Raw genomic sequence first — 27,035 nt, forward strand, 5'->3', positions numbered from 1 at the left:
CTGCATAGTACCAGCCACTGGCTTGTTTATTGAGCACCAGATTTTCAGCATGAGTCACCATAGGAGGAAGGTTTCAGATTCAACCAGACTCTGGCCCGTAGTCAGAGGAGAGATGCGGCGTGCCGAGGTATTCATGTGTGGAGAAACAGGCACACAGGCTTCAAAGAGCAGCAGTAGCTGACTGTGCCGATTTTCCTCGAAGGAGTAAAGGTAAGTGTCATTCAACCCCACAGCGCTGGGGAGGCTCCATCCACAGGGTGAGGGCTTGGAGAGGTGGCCATGACGTCTTCAGGGATGCTGCCCTGCTTGCCAGGTCAGAGACACAGAATGATTAGCACCTGCTAGTACCTGGGATGTAAAAAATCTCAACATCAGAGCCAGCAGGGAACCCCTTTTCTGCAGAGGGGGAGACCAAGGCTTAGAGCAAGGGAATGCTTTGCCGAAGTCACACCAGAAGGAAGGAGCGGAACAGAGCTAGGACCTGGGCCCTGGGCCCAGGTCCCCTGCCCTTGGCTTTAGGCAACCATGGAGATGGCCCATGTTGCCAAGACCTTTGGGACTAGGCTTCAGAAAGTCTCCCCCGAGACCAGCCTGAGGATGGCATTATACAGAAGGTAAGCCAACCTAGTGAGAGGCGCCATCAGCTACAGCCATGTAGCCCGGGAGGCCTCATACATCCTTAGTGCTGTATGAAGAGCCCAGAAGCTCAGCCAGGAACATACCTGCAGCGGCCAAAGATGGCATCCCATAGGCGTTATAGAGCAGATCAAGAAGCTGCTGCTTCTCATCTTCCGGGAGGAAACTGGACTTTGCCGCATTGATATTCTAGAAGGGCCAGAATGGCAGATAACATGAAACCAGAGAGCATGGAAGGAAACCCTTGGCAATCTAGTGATGAGCCATCCTCTTCAATGAGCATCGGCAATGATTAAGCTCACAGTAGGGAAGGACGTGTCCCATGTCACATGGCAGCAAATGCCCGAGCAGAGACCATGAGGTTCAGTGTTCTTAAATTGTCACTCAGTGACACGGCGATGGCAGAAGGAAGCTGGAGAAATTGGAGACCGGGTGGGATATGTGGGGCTGGAGAGATACTCCTGCAGGGACACATTTGGGGTATCACAACCCCTAAAATCAAGGGCTTGGCCTGGGATCTACGAATGGCCTGAAAAGTGTGTGCAGAATTGTATAGCTCGGCACACCTTTCTGGGAAGAGAGTTGACAGCTTTTAACGGATTCTTTGCAGGCACTTGACCCAAGCCAAGGCTGAAAAACCTGGTCGTAGATCAGTGTGCCAGCTCGAGATCTTGTCCATAGAAGGCACCTAACTCCTCTAGGTCTCGCTTGGCCTGGTGAGGCAAACGCCTCCTCTCCAGAGGTCCTGGGCCCTGGCCAAGACCTGCAGGCCTCACACACTCCCAAGGCCGAGAGTCAAGGCCACCAGGACTTACGCCCACTCACCAGTCTCTTGAACTCCTCTTCGGTAAAGTCCATGCCCTGTTTGGTCATCTGGTAATCCGTTTCCAGGGTGGACTTGAAGATGAGTGGGTCATCCGTGTTGAGTGAGTAGTTAGCCTGGTCATGTTTGAACCTGCATCGAGGGGTGAGTGGGGAGGAGGGAAGAGCTTCCTGTACTCTTATGTGAATAGTCCCCTTCAACCTGGAAGAGCTGCTCACCGTACACGGGAAGGAAATTCAGAGAACTCGGGTGACCTGCACGATGCCACGGAACTAGCCTCTGCAGACCCGCACCCATCCGAGTGGGCCAGAGCCAGGCAAAGGCAGAAGAGAACCAGGTAGAGTGGGGGCCTGGGGAGGCCAAACAAGCAGCACCCCCTCCAGCCACCACCCTCTCTAGCCTTCACCTTCCTAGCCAACATTCTGGGAGAGTCGTCTATACCCTTTTCACCTCGATCCCACTAGGATCGACTCTTCAACCACCGGCCCATGGAAAGGGCTCCTGGCACTGTCCCAGGTCACGGTCTCCTTACACCCAGGAGGGCCTTCCCTGGCTCTTTACTCAACGTGTGTACAGTTTTACACTGTTGACTGTTCTTAAAACCCTTTCCCTTGATTTCTCAGACCAGTCCCTTCTGTCTGTCCTTCAGTGTCACTGTCCCGGGTTCTCTCCTAGGCCCTCTCGCTCCACCATCTCCTGAGGCTGTCCCTTCTCCAGCCACCGAATCTATTGTGTAGCTGATTCGTGAGCCTTTCTCCAGCCCACAGGCTGTGTACCCACGTGCCTCCAAGAACCTCCACTGGGACGCTCTGCAGGTACCACACACTCCACTGGCCCGAAGCAACCCTCAGGACCCCCTTGTAATGAGAACATCAGAGCCTAAGCTCCTGCCGTTGAGCTTGGCCTGACCGTGGTAGCCCCACGTTCTTGCTGTCTTATCCTGTGTCAGGAAAAGGTGGCTTTGCCCTCCTGAGGCCTGACGCCGCTCCCAGGGCTCAGTCACAGGACCACCAGAAGAAGGGCCAAGGCCTCTAGTTAGATGGTGGGAGCAGGGTGGAGCACGTGAGCTGGAGAGACTCATCTTCCGGATGTCCAGAGTCTAGAGTGTGGGAGCCCCCCTCCCCCCCAGGGCAGCAGGGCACTCTGCGATGTCTGCTTGGGTGAGAGGGCCCCCAGTTCTGCTATTTAGGACCTGAGCTACCTCAGTCATGTCACAGCACTGCTTCCCAAGGACTCGAAGAGATGTCCTAGCAAGAAGGCCCCGCCCGGGCCAGTGCCCAGTCCCTCCACTTCCCTCCCACCCTTGGCCTTCCTGGTACAAAGCTGAATGGGCCCCAGGGACCGGGCCTCACCGAACCATCGGGTGCTCCGTGTCCCACTTCCAGGCGCCTGTGAGGTAGCTGGACCAGGGGCAGACCTGGAAAAGCAGGTGGGTGGTTGGCACACGTGCACCCCCCCTCCCTGTACGCCCCGGGCTGGAGCCACAGTGGCCTCCCAGCTGCCACGCTGGCCCGGCTCCTGGGGCCCTCCTGGCTTTCCACTTCTGCCCTCCCACCCCCTGGCCACTCGCCTCGAAGTGCATGTTTTCCTGCCGCAGCCTGGCGTAAAGGGTCTCGTCCTCCAGCGTGTGGTAGCCATGTCCCAGCCTCTCTGTCTTGAGCGTGTCCACAGCCTGCGGAGAAGCGGAGTGGAGCCCAATACAAGGTGGGGAGGAAGCGGGGAGAAGGGCCCCACGCCAGCCCAGCCTCCTCACCTCTCTCACCACCTCGGCGGAGCCCACCTCCCCTGCGTGGACAGTGCGGTGAATGCCACTCCTCACAGCCTCCTGGAAGGGCGAGAGTCGGTCATGGGCGGCCTGGGGGAGGGCCCCAGCAGGCCCGGCCTTCACCACACTTGGGGTCCAAGTTTTGGCAGGCTTGAACCATGCCCTTCTTCAGTCAGCTGCCCTGCTTCAAGATGGGGAAGTTGGGGGTTTTGTTTGTGTAATCCTAGTTTAAGTGGTAGCTACCATTTATTAGAGAGTTATTATGTGTCAGTCACCGTATGAAAGTGCTTGTATATGTTACCTAAGAGCCACAAATATTCTAATACCTGTTTTACAATCGGAGAAACAGGCCCAGGAAAGTAACAGGACGATGATCAAACAGGAAGAGGGGAGCCAAGCTCTGAATCAGGGCGATGAGACACCAGAGCCCCAGCCCTAAAGCCCACGCTCCAGCCACGGGGAGTGAGTGCATCGTGAGGCTCTGTCATCCCCACAGAGGAAACCGAAGCCCCGAGAAGGGACAGTCTCACCCAAGGTCACACAGCAAGTTACAGGCAGAAACAGGCTCACACACACGAGTCCCCACACCAAGTGGGATCTTCTGTTTATCCCAAATTCCCAATTTCTAGCACCCCAAGACCCAACTAAGGCGCACTTGAGGACAGAGGCGGCCCCACCGTCTCCCGTCCCTGTGCCCACTCCCTCCGGGGTGGAAGCGAGCTCCTGCGGCCCACCCCGCACCAGCCCCTCCCCACGTCCTTCGCTGGGGACCCACCTCGAAGGCCTTCACATGTCCCGGGAAGAGGCTGCTCCCTTTGATGTTCTCATCTCCAGCCAGGTCCACGGCCACCACAGTCTGGTGCTGGTACTTCTTACACAGCTCCACCACCTCCAGGGACCAGTCTGTGGGCAACATGCCCACCCGGCCTCTGTTGGCAGCACCGAGGAGAGAGGTCCCCCCTGTTCACTGTCCCCCGACCTGAGGCCAGCGCAAGGCGGAGGGCCCAGGTCTTGTCTTCACCTCCTTGCTGCCATGGCCTAAGCACAGGGCCTTCAGCAAACTGCTCCACCCAGGGCCTCAGTTTCCTCTCCCCTCAGAGAGGATGCCACCCGCCACCGCACAGGCCCGTGGCAAGGCCCTGCATGGAAAGCACCAAGGGCAGGGCCTGGCTGGGTCAACAACAAATGGCTGTGTTCTCATTTGATCCCCACGACAGCCCTCAAGGGGGGCATAACTCCACTTAGCAGATGAAGAGATGGAGGCCCCCGAGGTTTCACACTGAAGCCCAGAATAGCACTCACACTAGTGGTACTGAACTTATTGCTAACGTACTCTGTCCTCTTAACTAACCAAGTCATCATGAAGGGTTTAAAAATGAACAGTCGCAGGCTTTGGAACCAGAGGGCCGCGTGTTCACGCGGGCTCTACACCTTCCTGAGGAGCACGAGGCCGCACCTCTCTCAGCCTCAGCTCCCCCACCCGGCAGAGGAGGCTCAGGGATGGCAGCCGGGCCTCAGAGGCTGCCACAAGGATCAGAGGAGACCCACGCAAGCCACTGTCCACGGGCAGGCCCCTTGGTGGGCGGGAACCCTTTGGTTCGCACTGCCCCCTAGAGCAGAGACAGCAAAGTACCATCACCGCCTGTGACCATGTGTACCTGCGGTCTGAAGAGGTGAAGGGACTTGTCCAAAGTCACACAGTGGGGCTCTGCACACCTTGGAAGCTCGAGCTCTGGACATCTGATCAGTCACGAGGGAGACCCTTGGAAGCCCCAGAAATCAGACCTATTCCCAAGGCCTGTGGTGCAGACAGGAAGAGGCCTGGCCCACAGGGTCTCAAGGGAGGACTGTGGGCTCATCAGAACCTGGCTTAGATGGTTTTTTTTTTTTTCTATTCAGGTTCCTTTGGTTTTATGCTTCCTGCATGCAGGTCACATGGCTGTCAGGCCTGGTCTCCCTGGGAAGAAGGGTCTCTCTGCTGCCAGGAGTTTTGAGCCTGCCCAGGGTAGGCACCAATGACTTCAGGAAGCCCTAAGGTCCTGCTGATGGGTTCCACCAATACCATGGTGTTGGGGGCAGGGGGAGACTAGATGCGGCTCCAGTGCCGGGCTGGGAGGCAGGGGCCGGAGTCAGAGGGGCAGCGTGGGGCAGGGCTGAGGGCATACTCACTGGGCTGGTGGCGCATGCAGCACAGGATGGACCGCACCTTCACCCCAAAGTCTTGCTCTCCCTTCTGCAGGCTCTGGCTCACCAGAGCTACCACCTCATCCGGGGTGAGGTCCCCTCTGTGTGGGGAGAGGAGGAGGGATGGGCCAGAGACAAAGGAAGGTCTAAAGGACAGCCCCGGGACTGGGACATGGGCGGGGGGGGGGGGGTGCGGCAGGGGGGGTTAGAAAAAGAAGAATCTTCAAGCAGCAGCTCCAGCCCCTACTACCCCACCGCCTCTGGGGAAAGACATGGCCCCAAGCCCTGGCACACCCCCCTTCCAGCTTGCTTGGGCGCTTCCAGACTGTAAGGTGTGTTGGGGTGGGGAGTTCAGACACAGCCCTCCCCCACGGATGGAGGGCGCTGCTAAGCCCACCTGGTCTGATTCCCCTGCATCCACAGCTATCAGAGTCCTAAGTGGAAGGGGGCAAGGGAGTTGGCTGATACCACTTAGAGATCTCTGGGGTCCAGGCAGAGGGGCAGGAATGGGCCACACTCACTTCAGTTACAGGGTTAGAATGGGACACCTAGAAGTCCCTAGACAAGGGGGTTAATGTTCCTAGACTGTGGGCCTGTGTCCAGGACGGGGGGTGGGGAGGAGGTGTGAGTAAGACATAACCAGATACTTTTACCAAAGGTAAAAAAAAATTAAAAAATAAGCCCAGGTGAGGGCTGGGAACCATGTCTCTTGTGACAGAGTTAAACCCACCTTTCTGAGGCCATGGACAGGACCAGGGAGCAAGATTAGGTCAGGGGCTCCCAACAGTCTACCCCTTGGGTCCCAGGTTCAGCCACCCCACCAGGCATCACTCACTCGGCCTGGTTCCAGGGGATCGGTTCCACTTTGGAGTTGGCCAGCAGGTGCGGGCTGTAACGCACCTCCACATACACCACACCCTCCTTGGCCTTCATCTCGACGAATTCATAGGCAATCCTTTTGATGGCCTCCCGGCAGCCCCTGGGAAAGGAAGAGAGGGGTTGGGGACAACCTTCCTGAAGTCTCTCCGGAGCTCCAGGAGTAACAAGGCTGTTCCCAACCCGTGGCAGATCAAACCCACTTTTGGCCCCCAACCGCAAGTTCTGGGTATCTGCGGAGAAGATCCTAGAAGCACGGCAGGTCCTGTCAGCTCTACCTCCAAACCAATTCTTGCCCCCTCCACCCAGGTTCTAACCACCTCCTAAACAGACCTCCGTGTCTACATGTTTTCCACCCAGTGGCTAGAGCAATCTTTTTAAGATTTTATTTATTTGACAGAGCAGAAGAGCACAAGCAGGGGGAGCAGCAGAGGGAGAGGGAGAAGCAGGTTCCCCGCCGAGCAGGGAGCCCGACATGGGGCTCAATCCCAGGACCCTGGGATCACAACCCGAGCCGAAGGCAGATGCTTAACTGACTGAGCCACCTGGGCACCCCTAAAGCAATCTTTTTAAAATGTGAATCAAACCACAGTGCTCTTCCACCCTGAACCCTCGTGGCTTCCTACCGCGTAGAATGAAATCTCAATTCCACGGCCCAGCCCACAAGGCCTGTAGACACTGGCCCCTGTCACTCTCCCCAGACCTTCCTTCTCACTCATTCCATGAGGCCACCAGAGCCTTCTTTCTGTCCAAGGAACAGTCAAGTTTGTTCCCAGGTCAGGGCCTTTGTGTTCGCAGCTCCCCCAGCCCACATGGCTCTTCCCCCTGGATCATCCTATGCTCCTTCTCTCCATTTAAATCCAGCTCCAGCCTGGCCTCCTCAGAGAGCACTTCCCTGACCACCTTGCCTTAAAAGGGCTTCTCTGTCATTCTCTACCTGTTCCCCTGGGCTTTACCACCGTGGCGCATACCCCCACTTGGCCTTATTATCGCATGGCTTATCAATTTTCATCTCTCCTACTAGAATGTAGTCTCCATGAGACAAGGGCCCTGACATCAGTCTTGTCATGGCTAGGAGGACCCTCAGCCCAGGACGGAGCCTGGGATGTGGCAGCCACTCAAATGTTTGTTGGGTGATGGGCATAGGTCAGCAGGGGAGAGAAAAAAAGAACGCAGGCAACAAACACAAAGATAAGTGGGGAAAAAAAAACAAAAAACAAAGATAAGTGGGACCGCATCAGATACAAAAGCACATACGGCAAGGGGAATCTTCAACAGAGTGAAAAGGCAACCTACAGAGTGGGAGAAAATATCTGCAAATCCTATCTGATGAGGGGCTAAGATCAAAGCATACGAGGAACTTCTACCCCTCAGTAGCAAAAACACCAAATAATTGGATTAAAAAATGGGCAAAGGACCCGAATAAACATTTCTCAAAAGACATACAAATGGCCAAAGTTTTATGGAATGGTGCATTTCCTTGGCGATTAGCATCCCTAATCATCAGGGAAATGCAAATCGGAACCACGAGGACAGATCACCTCACACCTGTCAAGGTGGCTACAATCACCAAGTGCTGGCAAGCACACCGAGAACAGGGCCCCTCGTGCGCTGTTGGTAGGAATGCAAATTGGTGCAGCCACCGTGAAGAACAGTGTGAAGGTGCCTCAAGAAAGGTTTTAAAAAGTTACCATATGATCCAGCAATCCCACTTCCGGATCTTTATCCAAAGGCAACGAAGTCAGTATCTCAGATATCTGCCCCACGACGTTCACTGCAGCATGTTATTTACAATAGCCAAGACATGGTGACAGCCTAAAGGTCCAATGACGGACGAATGGATTAAGAAAATGTCACACACACACACACACACACATCATTCAGCCTTAAGGTAATTCTGCCATTTGCAACATGGATGACCCTGGAGGACGTTACGCTAGGTGAAATAAGCCAGGTGCAGGAAAACAAATACTGCACAATCTCACTTGCATGTGGAATCTAAAATAGTCAAATTCATAAAAGCAGAAAGTAGAACAATAGTTGTCAGGGGCAGGTTGAGCGGGGAAGGGGGAAGTGGGAGATGTCGGTCAAACGGTACAGAGTTTCAGCTCTGTAAGAGCTCAGTTCTGGAGAACGAATGCTCGGCATGACGACCATAGTTAACAATACTGTAGCATATACTTGAGACTTGCTAGAAGGGTAGATCGTAAGTGTTCCCACCACACACACACACACACACACACACACACACACACAGCAAGAGGTAACTATCTGCAGTGATGGATGTTAACTTGACTGTGGTGATCATTTCACAATATATATGCAGTTCAAAACACCTTAGGCACATACAATTTTTACTGATCAATTATACCCCAATAAAACTAAAAATGAGAGGAAAGAACACAGACAGACAAATCCAGAGGGTATCCTGGGGTGGGGGAGAAACCCGGGACTCCTAAATCCTGGTTCCCACACTTAACTGTTGCAGGACTCTGGTTAGTCACCCTGACACCTACATCCAACACTACTGTGAGGACAAAGATGTTAAACTTCATAAAACTCACCGAGGCCAGTGCTGAGTAGGACAGACAGATCCGTGAAGTCTTTTAGTTGTTGAGTGTTGGCTCTTTCAGAAGCAAGGCACACATTAACCTGCCAGGGCCACACTAAGTGGTGGTCAAGGGACAGTGAGCTGAGCCTAGCTGGAAGTTTCCACCACGAAGACTGAACACAGAATGGTCACCAGAATGCAGGATGTGCAAGCAAAGGGCCTTGGGGAAACTGGCCAAGCCCAGAAGGGTCACTGGACGTACCACGCTTTTGAGGATAAGGATGGGCAGCTGTGGTCTTCCCTGGCCGGCAAGGGCAGGGCCTGGATCTGGGATCTCGGACCTGCTGCAGGGGAGCTGGCCTCCCAGGAAGAGGGTGCCCGATCTCCCCCACAGCGGTGGCACGCATTCATTCCACACTGTGACCAGCACTGGGATTATAGCAAACAAGGTAGACAAAATCCTTGTCCTCACGGAGGCTACAGTTTAGCAGGATAGACAAGTAAGTGAAACATACAATCTACAGTAGGTTACGTGGTGAAATGACCTATGGATACATATAAAACAGGGAAGGGGAATACAATTCTCCGTGGTACAGTCAGGGAAGGCCTCACTGAAAAAGCAACACTTGAGCACACCTGAGAAGGAGGCGAGGAAGCTAGCTACAGGGCATCTACGGGGAACAGCATTCCAGGCAGAGGGAACAGCATGCACGGAGGACCTGAGACTGGGAGTGTGTTTGTTGCCCCAGGTGCCATAGGAGGCCCGTGTGTTGGGAGAGAAATGAGCAGAAGGGTAAGGGCAGAGGACAAGGGCTCTCCCCTGACACCTGTGGATAGTGGCAAGGGCGTAGTATGGACATTAGTCTTATGGGCCATAGCCCCAAAGGCCAAGCCACTCAGAAGGAGACAATGCCGAACAGCCTGGTCATCTTGGGCCTTCAGGGAGCTGGGCATCTTGTTTTGTGGCCAGGGGGACAGGAGCTGCCTTGGGGGTGACAGGGGAGAGGGGCCTCGGCCTGTACAGGAGCTCCACCCGTGTGTTTATTCTGGTGGGGGGCGTGTTGCAGGAGATAGGACAGGTGCCTCCAGGGAGGCGTGGTGTGTCAGTGCCTCTGCTTACCAGGGCCAGGGATGGCGACAGTCGGTGTTTTCCAGGCTGAGTCCAAAAGCTTCCAGCAAGCAGCCTTGGCACACATCTTCCTTCCCCAGAACTCCTCCTACACTGTCCTGCCGCTTGTCCAGCCAAGGGCCTCCGTGTGCCTCCCAGACCTTCACTGGTCCTCCAACAACCCATAACTGGCACATGGCCCAAACCTTTCCTCCGCTCTAGCCCTCTGGACGACTTCACACCTTCTCTATCCCCAAGCCTGCACCTTGCTTCCTCCTCCAGGCAGCTTTCCCTAACTACCCCCCGCCCATTTGCCTCTTCCCCTTCCTGAGCTCTGGCAGCAGACTGCAGAGGCCTGCCTCTCACCTGCCCTGGGGAACCCTGCCTCATGCCAGGAAGCTCAAGGTGGCCTCAGGGTGGGATCTGGGCTTCACCCCTGCCAGCTCTGTGGTCCTGGGCAAGTTCCTACACTCCCCTGAGCCTTCGTTTCGTCCTCTGCAAACGAGGAGTGCATCTACCTAGCAGGACCGCCGGCAACTACAAAAAGTATAGTTCTGAGAGCTACACACACGCTCTTCCAGATCTAAGATACTCTGCTACGAAAAGATGGAAGGAACGGAAAGAAATATAAAAACAGCTGTGCCTGGTGATCCAGAAAGGTAGCAACTGTCATTCACTGTAAGAGGCAGCTTGCTGAGGACAGTGCTGTGTCCATTCCAAACTCCAGCCCCAGGAGGTAGATAGGATCACAAGCCCCATTGTCTGGATGAGGGAACAGAGGCCCAGAGAGGGTAAATTTTCCCAAGGTCACAGTTATTTCATGAAAGAATCGGGCACTAGGATGTGGGCTCTTGACCTCACACTCTCACTGTCCTGTAGAAGTTGAAGAAATTTCTAGACATTATACCCACTTTCCAGACAGGAAAATCAAGGCCCAAGAGGTGTGGAGAGAGTCACACAAGTACACACAATATGAGCCGCAGAAGGGCAGGTGGCGGGCACAGGTACGGGGCCGCCCGGGAGGCTGACTCACGCGATGGCGGGCATGTAGTAGTCAAACTTGGCCAGGAAGCCGGAGAGGCCGAGCGGCTTGTCCATGCCGATGATGTCCTGCAGCTCGCCTGGGGTCTCAGCCGGGAGGGCAATCCCCCGCTTCCTGGGAACCAAACAGGGAGGCCGGTGGGCTACTTCCCCGCGGGCGCCAAGGAGCTCCTCCCAGGCGCCGGGGCGGGAACCCCGGGGACCTCTTCCTCCAACTCCTCCCACTGAACAGACGGGAAAACGGAGGCCTGGGGCATAGAGAACCCGGGCTGGAATCCTTCCAGCAACCCCCCCCGCCCCGTCCCCGAGGCCGTGACCTGCCAGGGGACCTCAAGGCGGATAAGTGGGGCTCGAGTCTGTACACACACGGACACGCACACACACCCATGCACGCACACACACCCCAGCGCCGGGGGACAGGGAAGGTGCCGGGGCAAGCCCCCAGTTTCCTCCTCAGCCCCGGAGCGGGTAGAGCCAGCTGGTCGTCCGCCAGGTCAGGGGTTATCAGCGCCCTAACGGCAGCACCACAATGGCCGGGGGCAGGCACCGGACTTCTGGCCTCCGCCCTCCATGTGGCCGGCGCAGCAGAGAGGACTGCGGGCCCCGCGCGCGGGGAGAGGGTCAGGCCGGGGGGGGGGGGGGGGGGGGGGGGGGGGGCCTCGCGGGCAGGGCGTGCGCCGGCCACCGGCCATCTCCCCTGTCCCCCACAGCACCACCCCCCCCATGCGAGGCTGACCCAGAACCCCCCCCCCCCCCCGCTGGAGCCGCCTCCTCCCTGCCAAAACCCCCAGGTCACCCCGGCCTCAGTTTCCCCACTCTGAAGAGAAAAGGGGCAGGCAAAAAGCACCAGACATCCAAGAAATGCTTCCACCATGAAGGGACAAAGCAGGAGACAAAGGGGACTCCGAGGAAATAAGGCAGAGAACAGAAGAAAACAAAATCCCTACGGTGGAGCGCCTCCAGGACGGGAGAAGAAACAGAATATCCCGTTCAGAAAGGGGCCCCTGAGAGTAAGAAAGGGCTCCTGCAAATCTAAACGAATACGGGGCCAATCATCAGGATGTAATAAAGTGAATGGAAAATACAGCAGAGAAACAACTCCAGCAAGTAGAAGAAAAGAAGATTAAAAAAAAAAAAAAGGAGCAAATGATGACAGAAATGAGGTGATGCAATTAGGTTCAAGCACTGGGTTATCTGCAAAGCAAGAACAGAAGATGGAAGCGGGGGGGTTGCCAGAGACACGGAAGTTTGACTGAACAGTGGTTAAGTCAAGGACCTCAGTCCCTAAAATACTACGATGTTTCCCAACATAACACCTGTCCCCGGAGCCCCCAACACAGGCCCTCCTTCCCTGCTGGTGGCCCCAGTCCCTCGCAGTGCCCCCCTAGCCTGCAGTCAGCGCCCCCATCCCTGCAGGACATGGTGGGGAAGAGGGCACCCCTGCTGTGGTCCTTGCTCGGAGGGCAGTGCTCCATGCCCCGGGAGCCTTCCCCTCAGGAGGCCACGTCCCCCGTGACCATGGCCCTGCAGAGCCCATACCGGTGAAGTGCTGGGTCTTGGAGAACTTTCTGGGAGCCGGTGGGGGAAGCAGAGGAAGGCTCTGGTGCTCACATGGTCAGACGCAGCGGCCACGCGTGCTTGGGCCTGCTGGACCCGCTATGTGCAAGGCTCCCGACGGTCTTCCTCCAGCTCCCTCGACCACCGCTTCCTCCTGACCATTCTTGCAGACCCTCCCTTTTACACCCCTGCCCACATGAACTCCTCCCCTCTCGTGGTTTTCAGCCCAAGATCCAGAGGTCTCTACCTCTCACACCACTGCTTGAGGGCTTACGATGTCCCGGGCACTGGACAGATGGCAGTGACCAAGACAGACCCAGGCGTCTGACCCCCCACCTCTTGCCACCTCTCCCCTCCTTGCCCCATGCCCCATGTTTCCAAATATAGCTCCACGCCCCCGCCCCCCAGCTGCCCAACCCGTGCAGGGGCCTCCCCAGGGCTCCATCTGCCTTGCCCACCAGCCAGTCAAGTCTCACTTATTTTACTTCCTAACGGTCTGTCCCATTAGATCCACCCTCTCCAGCCTCTCTCCTCGTCAGCCACCAAAAGATCCTTGGCCACACAGAGTGCTCTGGGAAGGCTGGTCAGAGGGGACACTTAGAATTAAGAGAGAGAAGGAAGGAACAGAGGGGGCTTCAGGCAGAAGCCGGGAGAGAAGGTGAGGGCAGGGCAGCTGGAGTTCAGAGTGGGGTCAGTGGTAGGTGATAAGCTAGAGGGCAGGCAGAGCCCAGTGGAAGCTTCGTAGAAGTTGGGGCCTTATCCCCAAAGCTCCAGGAAACCACTGAAGGATTTCAAGCAGGGGAGTGGCGTGAAGAGATTTAAGAGCTCCTGGCTATCAGATCTGAGAGCTACTGCAGGGGTCCCAGCAGGAAACAAACAGCATGAGACACTCTTCGGTATCTCACATAGGACTGGGCCTCCAGAAGCTGCTCCGACCAAGCTGAGGCAAGGAGGAGTTATTTCTAGGGCCCTGGGTCCTCCTGCCACACAGGAGGCTCCCCCTGGGACTGAGCTTGGTCCTCAGACGCTCCCTAAACACCCCTGTCAGCCAGGCCTTGGCCAGTCCTCTTCCTGCCAGGGTGGGAGACGTGCCTACAAGGAGCCTGGCCACAGAGAGCCCAGTGAGGAGGAAAAGCTCAGGCTCTGGAGTTCAAAGTCCATCCCCCTGCGGTACATGCCAGAACACTCAGGGGAGGAGCTGTCCCATCTGAGGACCTCCACACCCTTGTCAGTAACACAGATAGCACTTTCGTGGCTGGGTACAGAGAAGAAATGAGGTGGTTTACCTGTCCAGGGTCAGACAGCAAACTCCAAAGCCTGATGGACTGGTTCTGAATCCCAGCTGTGTTCCTTAAAGGCTGTGTGACCTTGGGAGAGTTGTTCAACCTCTCTGTGTTTACCAGGTCTGGCAGGTGTGAGAAATCTCCAGCGTGGACTAAGGAGGAGAGGTCAGAGAGGAAACACAGGCTTTGCAGGTCCTTAAGGGCCATGAATGGACTTTGGCTTTGACACTGAGCAAGCTGGGAGTGTGGGAGGATTTGAGCCGGGGAGGGACTGGTCAGACTAGGTTTTAAGACCGGTGTTCTGGGGGCGCCTGGGTGGCTCAGTTGGTTAAGCCACTGCCTTCAGCCTGGGTCGTGATCCCAGGGTCCTGCTCAGGAGCCTGCTTCTCCCTCTTCTCCCCACTCATGCTCTCTCTATCTCTAATAAATAAATAAAATCTTTAAAAAAAAGACCAGTGTTCTGACTACAGTACTGTGGGGACAGGAGACGGGGGAGGCCAGAGTGGCCACCCGGAGACCAGTCAGGAAGCCATTGCCATAGTCCAGATGAGGGATGCTGGTGACTCAGGACAGGCTGGTGAAGGGAGGAGAGCGGGGTTAGGTTCAGAACGTGCTGTGGCAAAAAAGCAGACAGGCTCATGAAGGAAATGGAGAGAGGGGTAGGAGAAGCCCCGGAAAGGCTTAGGGAAGAAGTGGGTAAGAACACAGCGGAGGCCCAAATCACAGAGGCAGAAGAGGGGCCACTGGATTTGGCCAGAGGGAGAGAGGGGCTTCCTTCCTTCTCTCAGCCCACCACCACCAGGAAGTCCTCCAGTGTGTTTATGGGCATCCATAGCCAAGTCTGACCAGGTCCCCTGCCTGCTGACCTCGAGCTCAGACTTCAGCTGGCACCCATAACACCCCTGCCCAATGGGCCCACCGAGGCACCTCAACTGCTCCCGAGATGCCAAGGTGATGGGGAAACAGAAGATCCGACCAGCCTCCCCCCAGAGGCGGTTCCCCTCCCTCCTCTCTCCACCCTGCCCTGGACTCCCGCCTTCTTGCTCCACTACTAAGTGCTCTCTGACCCCTTAACGAGTACCCAAGAGGAGATCCCGTCATGGTGCCCGATAACCCGCCTAACAGCCTCATTCGGGACTCTGGGGCAATGACTGGCACTCAGCACGGGCAAAGGACAGGCAGAGATAAGCCAAGCAGCTTCACCCCGCCCAGCCAGAGCTTATCATTAATACCATCATTAAGTGCCCTTGAGGACAATGTGCTTAGCCCTGAGCTAAGTGGTTTCCGTGCACGGCTCCGTCCAAGCCCCTCGCTGGCAGAGGTAATGGTCAGGGGTGTGGACTCGGGGTCACAGCCATGCTTACTACCTAAGTCCCCTCACCCATCACGACTCAGTGTCCTCCTCCATAAAATGCGGCCACAACAGTACCACCCCTTAAGTTGTCCTGAGGATTCAGTACGTCAGCCCCCATGCAGGGCCTCGTGGTGCCCAGTAAATGCTAACAAATGACGTCAGAGAGTCGAGAATTAGATCAGTGGCAACTTCCTAGGGCAGAGGGAGGTCCGTGGAAGTAGGACAAAGTGGAGAAAAGTGTTCTTGCCAGAGCTCTGGCTCTCCTGGAAGAGATGCTCCTGAGAACTGGGGACAGACTCCCCAGCCTCACCAGTTCTCCGAAGCAGCAGCGTCTGGAGAACTCGGGGGACTGGGGCTCACGGAGCAGAGTGCGCACGTTTGGGCCTGGAGCGGAAGTGCTCCCGGCAACGAGCGAGGCGGACTCCTTCCAGCTCCGAATGACAGGAGTGTCCAGCAAACACGTGACGAGCACAGTCTGTGGAAGGAGAGGTGGGTGGCAGCAGGGGCCCCCATCTCCTAGGTCAGCTCTGGAGGGAGGCCGTGCTCTCCCCCCGCAAGCTAGAGGCCAAGGTCGCAGCGAGGAAACGGTGTGCCCATATTTGAATCCAGACCCACTGACCTCTAAAGTCCCTGCTCTTAAGCACTGGACCCAAGGGAGGGGCCACCATGAGCCCCTGAGGTGGGGAGGGAGGGGCAGGCATCCCTCACTGGGACCCTTGGACCCAGCCGCATGCACGTGAGCCGAGGCAGGAGGCATATTCTTACTTGGGAGATGAAGATGGGCCCCCAGAGGAGGGGCCCCCTGTCCACATTCCCCAGTAGGCAATTGCCCTGGGGACACAGGGAAAGCCTTGGAGAGATGGCCCTCGGTCAACTCTAGACCTCCTGTTTATTGTCGTGTGGCCTCAGGCAACGGCCTTTGTTTTCCTGAGCCCGCCCGCCCCCCGGCTCTCCTCAGTGAGGTGGGGTTAGCCGTGCCCTCCTCCTCTGCGCAGGGGTTAGATTTGCTGACTCCAGGAGAGGGCTCAGCCCAGCACCAGAGATGCTCAGCAAAAGGTGCCGGCATCCCATGCAGGGACATCACCTCTGCCACAGGGCTCTCTGCGGAGTCAAAACGATGACTGGTTCCACCCTGGGAACTGCCTCCTCCCGTGTGTGTGTGTGTGTGTGCGTGTGCGCGCTCATGCACCTGCATATAAGGTGGGGCAAGTTCCTCCTGGCTCACCTGGCAGCAGGAGGACAAGAGTCAGAAGCACAGAAAGCAGGGGCTGCCATTTCTCCACAGACCACCTTCTTCTGGCCAGGGGGCCGGCTTCCTTCCATGGGCATATAGGAAGGAACAACCACCCTGGAATTCTCCAGAGGCCTCTGGGTTGAGCCATGGACCCCCCACATGTCCCCAAATGCTGGGGAGGAAGGTCTCTTCTCTGTGGACTTACCTGCCATAGTATAAGATGGTTTCAGGCTTGATGGCCCCATCTAGATGGACGTGCAATTCCACCTGCAAGGGGGCAGAGAGAGGAAACAGGGGGGTGGGGGGTAGAGAGCAAACACCCATGAATGTTGGAAGGACCGTGATAACCATTAGTCCCACTGACTGGACACCTGCCACAGACGCTCCACTAAGCTCTTTATGCACACCATCTTGTTTCCTCCTCATCTGGGAGGGGGGTGGATTTAACAGTCATCTCTAGCTCTTTCACGGCTAAGACCACAGAGGTTCAACCACACTTGAGTTTCAGGGAGGTTAAAGAAGTTGCCCGAGTTCGCACAGCAAGCCGTAGAGGCAGGAACCCAACGCAGTACCTCGGCTCTGAACCACAGCTGGTAAATGGCAGAACGAGAATTCTAGCCCAAGCCCAAAGCCAGTGGCCTTAAACGCAGGCCAGCCACGGCGCCACCATGCTGGCAGAGCCCACGCTCTGCCAACTCACTAAACAAAACCCAACAAGAAGTGTTGACTACAGACTTCCTGGGCCCGTGACTATGCCACATTGGGTTTCAAAAACCCAGGCTCCATTTTCAAAAGCAGGTGTTAGTTAAGCCCAGTTCTCGGGAATCAATAGGAGGGGACACAAGAGCTTTCCAGTACTTCAGAAAGGGTACTGGGTACTCGGTCATCTGGGTGATCATCTCCTACACACGCGCGGCCCCACGAACATCGCTTGGCACTCAAAGCCAGGAGATTAAGGACATGGGCTTTGGAGACAGCCCATCAGCCGGATTCCCAGCTCCGCCGCTTCACTGGCTGTGTGGTCTCGGCCAAGACACTTGATCTCTCAGGCCCTCTGTTTCCTCAACTGCAAAACAGCGTATTTCTGCTTCCTTGTCGGAGAACAACTGTAAGGATTAAACAAACAAACAAACAACCCACAGTGTAGGTGGACAAGTGGGTTTATATGAAGCAGCCCAGCGTCTCCGCCAGGGCATCTCCCAGGAGCTGTTAAGCACAACAGGTGTTGGGAGACAGGGGGAAAGGGACTTTCCCTGGGTCTGGGGGAGATCTAGAAAACTCCACTGATGTCTGCCAGGTTGGGGCCTTCCCTGGAATTTGGGGACCTGGACGAGAAAGTATCTGCCCTGGCGAGGGAGGGAGCTACAGGCCCAAGGAGGCCAGCAGGCCCAGAGCTACCAAGCCTGCCTCCCAGCAGGAAGTCCGAGCAACCAGACCTCTCTGGAAGTCACCCAGCCTGCAAAGGACCCAGCGGCACTCACGCACAGGCTCAGAGGCAAGGGAGTTGTTGGATTCCCTGACAAAACAAGTTCAATGCCCACTTAGCTAAATGTTCATCCCATTCTCAAAAAATGTTCAGCATCGGGAACACTGAAGCTTCCAGCCCAGGGAACCGCCAAGGAGTTGTGAGACCTTGGGCAGGGGCCCTCCCCTCTCTGAGCCTGCAGGGTTTGTTTATCCTTAACCCGCACGCGACAGAGGATCTGGCCAGAGAGGGAGGATACTCTGTGGTTCAATCTGGAATCCTGGCTCCTCCACTCACCCCCTGGAGGCCTGGAGAAAGCGACTTCACTTTCAGGGCCTTGGCATCCTCATCGGTCCAAGAGGGAGAAGATGCCTTCCTCCTAGGGCTTATGTGAGGCTTGACCATGTTCATGCGTGTAGTGGGCTCGCCCCACACTTAGCACGGAGCAAATGCTAAAACGGCATCAGTGAAGAGCCCTGCATTCACCAAACTGTCGGGGCCCTGCCGGGTGCTAGGGATGGAGGGTAAAGCTCCACGCATTGAGTCCCGCTCCTGTGATGCTTGTGGTCCAGCCAGGGAAGAGGCAGTGAGTAAGGTCAGTGACAAATGTACAATCACAAGCCAAGTCAACTCCTTGAGAGGCACCATCCTACAAAGGCAATGACAAACAAAAGACCTGACCCAGCTCAAGGGCCAGCCACGGCTTCCGCAGAAAACAGAGCTTGAGCCAAGATCCAAAAGATGAAGAGGGACCAACTAGGCAAAGGCAGGCTGAGGAGGAAGGTAGGAAGAGCACTCCAGGCATCGGCAACAGCACGTGCAAAGGCCATGTGGTAGGCGAGCCGGTGGTGCAGGAGAGGGCCGGAAACCCAGCTCTGAGAAGGGAGGGGTCGTGGGGCTGGACAGGCTGCGGGGCCACCCAGGCCACAAGGAGTCGTTTTAACGGAGAGCACAGAGAAGCCAGGACTGGGTTTGAAGCCGGCTAGAAGGCAAGGCTGGTGGAGGCTACTGAGGTCCAGTTTATGAGAGAGGATGGTGCTTTGGACCAGGGAAGCAAGACAGATGGGGGGGGGCAGAAAGAGGGGTCAAGGAGGATGCCTCAGTGTAGGGCTGGGTGGGTGTCGGTCGTGATTCCCACACTCTGGACGCCATCCAGGAAGAAGCGCAAGTGTTAAGGGAGAAGGAGGGGCAGCGGTGCGGGGAGAGGGACACGGTCAGTTTGATCTTAGGGATGCTCGGCTGGGATGCCTCTGAACCATCCCAATGTAAATGGACAGAGCCAATGCATAGGAAGTTCTAGCGCGCTCAGAGACCCCGACTGGCAGTGCAAGTAGGAATATGGACAGCTGAAACCGAGGTCTTGAACGAGCTCACCCAGGGAGAGTGGGGTCAAGGAAGGTGCAGGGGAGGAAGCCTCCGGAAGCACCAGCACCCAGTGGCTCTGCAGGAGAGGGGGACCCCGAAGAAGAGTTGCCAGAGGGGCAGAAAGGAAGCCAGGAAGGGGAGGGTGCAGAAGGCAAGGGACGGTCAGATTGCAAGGAGTGGCGGCCCACTGGGTCAGTGGACGGTAGCCCCCCAAATAGGTCTACATCTGAATCCCCAGAACCTGTATTACTTCCCATGGTGCAAAAAAAAAAAAAAAAGGTGGTTTAAAGTCTTGAGGAGTTTGTCCTGGATTATCTCCTTATGAGGGAGGCAGAGTTTTGAGCGAAACTCTTCTAAGAGGCGGGAGCAACGGGACCACTGAGGCAGACGGGAGCTGTGTGGTTGCGAGCCAAGCATGGCCCGGAGCCACCTGAAGCTGGAGGAGGCAACAAACAGATCTCTCAGAGGGTGTGGCCCTAACAACGACACCTTGACGCTGGACTTCTGACCTCCAGAATGGGGAGAAGATTCCTGTTGTTCTAAGCTACCCGGTGTGGTGGTAACTTGTTAGAGCTGCTACACAAAAGGAATATGGTCGGGTCCCGCCAGGGGTCAAGCAAGAGGAGAGCAGAAACACGCTAAGGCCACGGGGCTCGGGGGCCGGAGGAGAGATGCTCAGCCCGGGCTGCCCGTTAGGAGCACCTGGGAAGCTTTGGAAAGTCACTTACACCTGGGCCCACCCTGGTCTGCAAAGTCACAGTCCTTTGGCCTGGGCCTGAGCATGGGGTTGTTGCTGGTTTTCAATACCTGAAGCCAAGGTTGAGAACCACTGTCCTACAGGAAATGTTCCAGAGGCCCGAATCCATGCTGGAATGGGGTAAGAAATAAGTAAAGGCAACAAAATGGAGGAAGTGTAGATTCGCCTTTCCAGAATTTCACCCCTGAAGGGGAAGAAAGGGCTGGAGGGGGTGAGGACAATGGCTTCTCTGGGCGGTGGGAGTGACGGGGGCAGGTTGCAAGGCTGCCCGAGAAAAGGGGTTGCTGGAGACAATGATGGAGGAGGGGCCGGGAGGAAGAGCTGTCCAGGGGAAAGGAGGAAGGACAGAGAAGGGCCGGGGCAGAGTAATCGGAGTCAGGCAGCAGGGAGGGAACTGGCTTGATATGGAGAATGAGGTTTGTGGGGGAGAGGGGAGACCACAGAAGGTCAGGGGGTGCCGGAGGGGGGATCCACTGACGTGTTCTGGATCAGGAGGCACCGTGTAAAAGCTCTTTCCGGCTGCCATATGCAAAGCAGGGGAGAGGGAAGCCAGAGCCGCCTGGCAGTCAGGATAAGAGGTAAGCACCCACGGGGAGTACCTGCCCGCAGCTCCAAGCGCAGGAAGTGCTCCCCAGTGCAGCAGAGCAGGGGAAGAGGGGCTCAGAGAGCCAGCCAGGACGCAGGAGGCAAGAGCACCCCTAGGGACAGCGAAAGCCTGCTGCTCCACCACGCCGGGGCTTCCTGGGAAGCTGCCTAGACACTTTTCAGGGGAGGAGCAGAGGCAGCAACCACCTCCTCAGGCAGCCCAAGCTCAGGCAGGCCTCCCACGGAACATTCTGGAAAATAGCCACTACCCATGAAGACGTCTGTCCGCATACCCCAGGTGACAATGGGGTGTAAGCTCAGAGACTGGGTGGGGACCCTGCTCCGCTGTCCCCATTCAGGGAAAAGGAATAGCAGCGTCCTCGGACTACTGAGTACCTACTATGGGCTGGCCCGTGTACACACATGAACTGAGTTCATCTGCACAACCAGTAAGGCAAGAACTTCACTACCATTCTGCAGAGGAGAAACCTGAAAGGTCAAAGAAGCATCCAGGGACACAAAGGCAGGCAGGGATGGAGTCAGGATTTGAACCAGGGTCTGAGTCTAGAGCTTTTACTACCCTTTCCCTGCAGGCCTAGCCTCAGAGAGGCTGTCGTAAGCAATTCAGCAATAACAGCAGCTACCTCCTATTATCAGGTCCTTTATCTCAATTAATCTTGACCCCCAGGCAAGGTGCACATTAGCCCTGGGCGGCAGACAGGGGAAATGGTAAACTCGCAGGAACCCGGCCACGGGCCCTATGCTGCCCAGGCCGATAGCCGCAGAGCTGGGTTAGAACCCCAGTCTCTCTACCTCTAAGCCCAGGTCCCACACCCCTGCCCTGTGCCTAGCCGCATGACCTCTCTGGAGGGGAGTCTCACCCCTACTCCCCCGCACTTGCTCTCCAGGAGGCTGACTCAGCAAGCCTCTGACAGAGCTGCAGGAAATCCCAGAGAGGAGTAGGAAGCATCCCCCGTGGCCAAATATTTACTAAGCCCCCACTAGGTGCTGGGCACAGTGGGGGCACGGGGCACGGGCGAACATGTTACGTCTTGTTCTCAGGAGAGGCCAGCCAGCCAGCCGAGGCCCAGGGAGGTACAATTCACTCACCCGAGGGGTCAGTGGCAGAACCAGCAAGGACACGGGTCATGGACTCCTGGGCCAGACGCTCCCAGATCGAACTCCCGCTCCTAACTGGCAGGCCATGCGCCTTCGAGACACACCTGAGAGTCAAACTACTTCTCCCCAGGCGCCCCCAAACACACCATCTGGTTTGGTTTTCAAACTGCTGACTTTTTAAATTCACTTACCACAGCTGTCTCCCTATTAGTTCCCTCAAAGTGCGGTCATTATGTCATGTCTTCGGGGTTTAGGACCGTGCCCAGCACAGCAAAAAGTGCTCAGTACACATCAAATGACCAAGTGATGGTTTTCTCCTCTCCCTGTCCTAGGTCAGCAGGGCTGTGTCCGCTCTCTGGGACACAGAGAGATGCTCAGCCCGGGCCTGGAAGAGAACCCAGACAGGGCAGAGTAGCCAGCGTTGCTTGACCGGCCCCCAGAACCCGGATGAGCGGCAGGTGCCCCCTGCCAGCCAGCCTCTCACTTCCTAGCCCGGCTCTTGGCAATGAGCTGCGTAGTGCCAGGGGTCAGTGCCCACCATGGCCTCTCAGCGGACTTTTGGGGTAAAGCCAGGAGACAGGGCAGCCCTGGGCTGACATATTATTTCAGTCACACCTCCTCCAGGAAGTCCTCCGCGCTCAGCCCCATCTGAGCTCCTACAGCTCAGAGGTACAGTAATGGTGCCTCCTGCTGTCTTGGGGCCTGACTGAGCTCTCAATTGCTGCGGGAGCTTCCCCAGAGGTTTCAGAGAAGGGAAGTCAGATCTTCAGCCAGGGACACATCCTGTGGAGCAACAGCCTAGGAACGCAACACAGTCCTTCCCCCATTTCCTAGGTGAGGAGCCTGAGACACAGAGAGATTAAGGAACCAGCCTCAGTCTGGACTAGTAAGTACCACAGCCGGAAGCTGTCTGAGTGAAAGCCAGAGGTTGTAACTGCCACAATCCACTCCCTTCATCGTGCATCAGAGCTGAGTCAATGCTGGTAAAATCTCAACAGGATTGAGAACCATGACAAGGATAAGGATCCACAGCAGCTAGCATGGGCGTGCCCCCCCTCCCCCCCCACTGACGCCTGGGGATGAATCAGATTCCCATTGTACAGATAGGAAAACTCACTGTTCTGCCCCCATGGTCACAAGGACCCCAGAGCTTGTTTCTTCCCTCACCTTGCTGCTCTGGGGCCTCAGAACCCTAAGGGGTAAGAGGGAGCCTGCCCCCAAAACTGAGTACATATAGGCTTGAACTCACTGTGCCCCCCCCCCACCCCCGGCCTACTCTTCTCCCCTGTCCAAAGCCAGACACAGTGCTCCCTTCCCTGCCCCAGGGGGGGAACCCCCCCAGGACAACTGGATAGGGAGACACATTCCTCCCAGCTCACAGGGCCCCTCGCCATCTAGGCCAGGCCAACCCCAAGGTCGGATGCCGAATCAGGAACGTGGTCAGCCTCCCCTACCTCGCTGGGTGACCACATCTCCCCTCTCTTGTCCTTGCTTCCTCTGTCAAACAAAAGGCTTCCTTGAAACCCAATCTCATTCATTCCCTTCCCTCCAAAACGCCCATGAGTTCTAATGGGTAAGGCAAGCTCCTTAGGAGGCTTTTTAAAAAACAGGTGGCTCAGGGCGCCTGGGTGGCTCAGTTGGTTAAGTGTCTGCCTTCGGCTCAGGTCATGATCTCAGGGTCCTGGGATGGAGTCCTACAACGGGCTCCCTGCTCAGCGGGGAGTCTGCTTCTCCCTCTGCCCCTCCCAACTCATGCACCCTCGCTTGCTCTAAAATAAAATCTTTAAATAAAAAATAAAAACAAAAACAGCTGGCTCTCTGATAACCAAAAAGCACGGAAAGCCCAAAACCGTGCTAACAGTAGGCTTTTCCAGTGGGCTTTCCGGTGGCTTTGTGGCAGGAAGTCAAGAGGTAAGAAAGACACTGCGGCGGTGGGGGGGTTGGGAGTTGGCATTACAGCCCCAGTGGGGAGGAAAAGCACTTAAGGGCCTGCTGCCAGCCAGCCAGGGACTTCACAAGTGCCACTCAGCACAATTTCCCCAAGAACCCATGATCTTGGTTTTAATCAACCCATTTTACAGAGAAGGAAACAGAGTCAGAGAAATGTCCACCTGAGCTCTTGTGGCTGACAAACAGCGAGGCAGGGACCCACCCTCAGTCTATCCGAGGCCCGAAATGACTGAGTCCACTCCCTCCCCAAAAAGTGGGAAGGGCAAATTGGCAAGGCAGTTGACAGTATCTCTTTCAGTTTTAGGTAGAACTGGGTTCAAGTCTAGCTCTGCTTTCTGGCTGTGTGCCTTTGGAAAGTTCCCTCCCCTCCCTGAGTCATTTCCTCCTACAGAAATGAAGAGGACCTATCTTAAAGCGATACTGAGCATTAAATGAATATATGCAAAGCAGTTAGAACAGTGCCTGGTACAGAGTAAACATTCAAAAAGGAGAAAGTAAATATGATGTGGGCGGGGCGCCTGGCTGGTGCAGTGGGTAGAGCATCCAACTCTTGATCTCAGTTGTGAGTTCAAGCCAAACGCTGAGCACAGAGCCTACTTAAATTTAAGTGGGAGATTTAGCCCCAGTTCTCTGCATCAGGGAGGGACGGTGTAGAAACTGTGCTCTTCCAACCTGGGCCAGCTCACTTGCTGGTCTACAGCTTTGAGATGCTCATTTTGTGTGACCTTGGACGAAGTCACTTCACGTCTCTTTCCTAGTCTGTTAAAGGGGGAGGAAGCGATCTACCTTGTCCAGTTGTCCAGAGAACTGTGATGTAAATCACGGAAGGTGCCTGGTACCCACTGTCATTACAAAAACAGGCATGTGATCAGCATTGTCCTCCATGACAAAGAACTTCTGAGTACCACGGGATTTCCAGCCTTGCCTCGTGTAGAAATAGACTGATAAGGGCCACCCTTCCACCTCCCCCGTACCTCCTCCAATGCCCAACAGGTGCTCAGAAAGCATTTGTTGGAATAACACAATCAACCCAGGGAGGCAGCCGCCTAGGGCCTTGCTACTCAAAGTGCGGTCCGTGGGCCAGGAGTATCAGAGTCACCTGTGAGCCTGTTAGAAGGGAACATCTCAAGTCCCACCCCCAGCCTCCCAGTTCAGTGTCTCAGTGTTAACAAGGTGACTTGAGTACACATTAAAGTTTAGAAAGCATAGCCTTGCTCTGCCTTCTTAAAGCTGGCCAGGTGCTGGGCCTCACCTAGTGGTTGGCATAAGACGCCAAACAGCCCAGCAGAGGCTCCTGTCCCAGAGAGGCCCAGCACCCCTACCCCAAAGGCTTCTGCAAAGGCAGTTTCAGGAACACTGGCTATGGGATGTTTGAAGCCAGCCCGCCTGGGCTCAGCCCCAGCTTGGCTACGTCCTCATTGTGTGATCTCAGGCCTCATTAATCTCTCTGTGCCTCTATTCATCTGTATAATGGGATGATACCAACGACCTCAGAGTCATTGCTAGAATCAAATGAATTAATGAAAATAACGTGTTCAGAACAGCACCCAGCACAGAGCAATAACAATTAGCTCCAGCTACTAATACTAGTTCTCATTAGGATCTGTCCCACCCACAGGAAGGCAGGGAGCTGGCTTTGATTGCAGTGGCTGAGACACGCTCCTCTTTGCTTCTCCTGCCAGCTGAGCCACGTCCCCTCCTTGCAATATAAAATTTAATCACATCTCATCTACACAGTGGAGAACACTCTACCTCCCCTCTCAAGCATCCCCTTCTAACTTCTGGACATCCCACCGCCAAGCAGGTGGGGCCCATTTACCAGGTGTGGAAACTGAGGCCCACAGAGGGGAAATAACCTGCCAGCCTTAAGTAGACAGGACTGGCTGAGGCCCCAAAATAGTAAAATAGTCCCTCCCTCACAGGGCTGTTACAAGTATCGCAAGGGTGGATTTGGTGCATATAGTAAATTCTACAGAAGCGTTGCCTCTCATTTATCTCCATAACTCCAAGTTCACTCTCAGTCTAGGGACTTTTTCTACTGCCTCAGGATTCATATCAGGGGAACCACCTTCCCAAGGACAGAGGGAATCCAAAAGCACTTAAAAAAGAAGAAGAAAACAAAAGAGACTTCACAAGGAAAGAAGCACCAGTGATGCGGCATCCAGACAAGTTGTAGAGGCATGGGGTGGGGTCCGGCAGGAGGGCTCCCCAGCTCACAACATCTGGCAGGGGGTAGCTGAGCCTAGGGTGGGGGCAGCAGCAGTGGGGGCTAGGCCTTCCCTCCTCCAGTGCTGCCCGCCCACCCACCCCCCACATTCCCATACACACATGGGATTCTCACCAACGCTTTTGTGATATCTGCCATCATCACTTACACCTATTTCTCCGAGAGGTAAGTTGAGTCTGATTACAGCTCACTCCTTCCTGTGATCCCCCAGCAGTCTCAAACCCTGCTAGCTGACTCGCTCTGCTGGACAGACCCCCTGGACCCCTTCCCTCCGTGGACTGAATCTCAGGGCTCCAAAGCCTGTCAAGTGGGCCCAGACCCTCCCTGACCCAGACTTTCCCAAAAGGCCACAGCTGGTGGGAGGAGGGACCACAGAGTTATCCCTTGAGGCCAGTAGCTGTGGCTCGCCCCAAATGAACCCAAGGCCTAAGGCCCACTCAGCCCCTAGCAGGGAGAGAGGGGCGCCCTGACCCCCTCCCTCCGCTCTATGGCCTGGTCCTCCTGACTGGCACATTCACAACCTGAGCTCCTTGGCTCACAAAATCATCGCAGTGCTGGAGTATAAAGCTGTTTCCACAGCACTTTAGGGGCCTATGGATGTAGACACCGGGCCCCATTTTACAGGCGAGGTTCGAGGGGTCAAGCCCCCTGCCTAGCCTCACACAGCTACCCAGCCGCTGGCGGTGCCCCGAGGCCCATTTCACAGGTAGTGAAACTGAGACTCCGAGAGGCCAAATCACCGGCAGAAGCAGAGCGCGGAAGCCAGCCGGAGCGCCTGGGGATTCAGGACCCTCCCAGCTTCATTGTCTCTCATTAAACTGCCTGGAGGCAGCGAGGGCCTGAGCTGAGGGAAGGAAGCGGCTGCTGGGGCCCCGGTTCTCTCCCGGGCTGTGGACGCCCCTAAGCCCTCCAGCCCGACCAGGAGCCGGACCCCCCCGGACCCCGAGTCCCGCCCGCGCTCACTTTGGGCTTGTCGAAGGCGGGCGTCTGGGTCATGGTGCCAAGCGTGCGCCCCTGCGTGGTTCCCTCCGCCGGCCGGTGCTCACCCCGGGGACCTGCCGGGACCGCTGCGCGCCACGATCCTCTTAAGGGGCCCGGCCCCGCCCCAGCCCCGCCCCGCACGGGGGCCGCCCCCTCGCCGAAGCCCCCGCCCCC

General features: G+C 56.2%; 1 protein-coding gene across 4 annotated transcripts; it reads right to left on the bottom strand.

The window, feature by feature from the left end:
- ADA (adenosine deaminase) lies at nt 1-26,981 on the bottom strand. 4 transcript variants are annotated; one of them, XM_045885809.3, is made up of 12 exons: nt 26,844-26,981; nt 16,618-16,679; nt 10,977-11,099; nt 6,244-6,387; nt 5,394-5,509; nt 4,000-4,127; nt 3,213-3,284; nt 3,030-3,131; nt 2,812-2,876; nt 1,462-1,591; nt 723-825; nt 1-302 (listed from the first exon to the last, which is right to left on the bottom strand). In XM_045885809.3, the coding sequence occupies exons 1-12, from the start codon at nt 26,874-26,876 to the stop codon at nt 289-291; spliced, it is 1,092 nt and encodes a 363-aa protein (XP_045741765.1). In that variant the 5' UTR covers nt 26,877-26,981; the 3' UTR covers nt 1-288. The 4 variants fall into 4 exon arrangements, with proteins under 4 accessions (XP_045741765.1, XP_064429282.1, XP_064429284.1 ...); XM_064573212.1 differs by having other exon boundaries at nt 1-305; XM_064573214.1 differs by lacking the exon at nt 26,844-26,981 and adding an exon at nt 13,828-13,976 and having other exon boundaries at nt 1-305.
- Nucleotides 26,982-27,035: the final 54 nt, after the last annotated feature.

This window comes from Mirounga angustirostris, unplaced genomic scaffold (genome assembly GCF_029215605.1).
Source record: "Mirounga angustirostris isolate CCGP_5_RB_7025 unplaced genomic scaffold, mMirAng1.0.hap1 SCAF_10, whole genome shotgun sequence".
NCBI classification, from domain to species: domain Eukaryota; kingdom Metazoa; phylum Chordata; class Mammalia; order Carnivora; family Phocidae; genus Mirounga; species Mirounga angustirostris.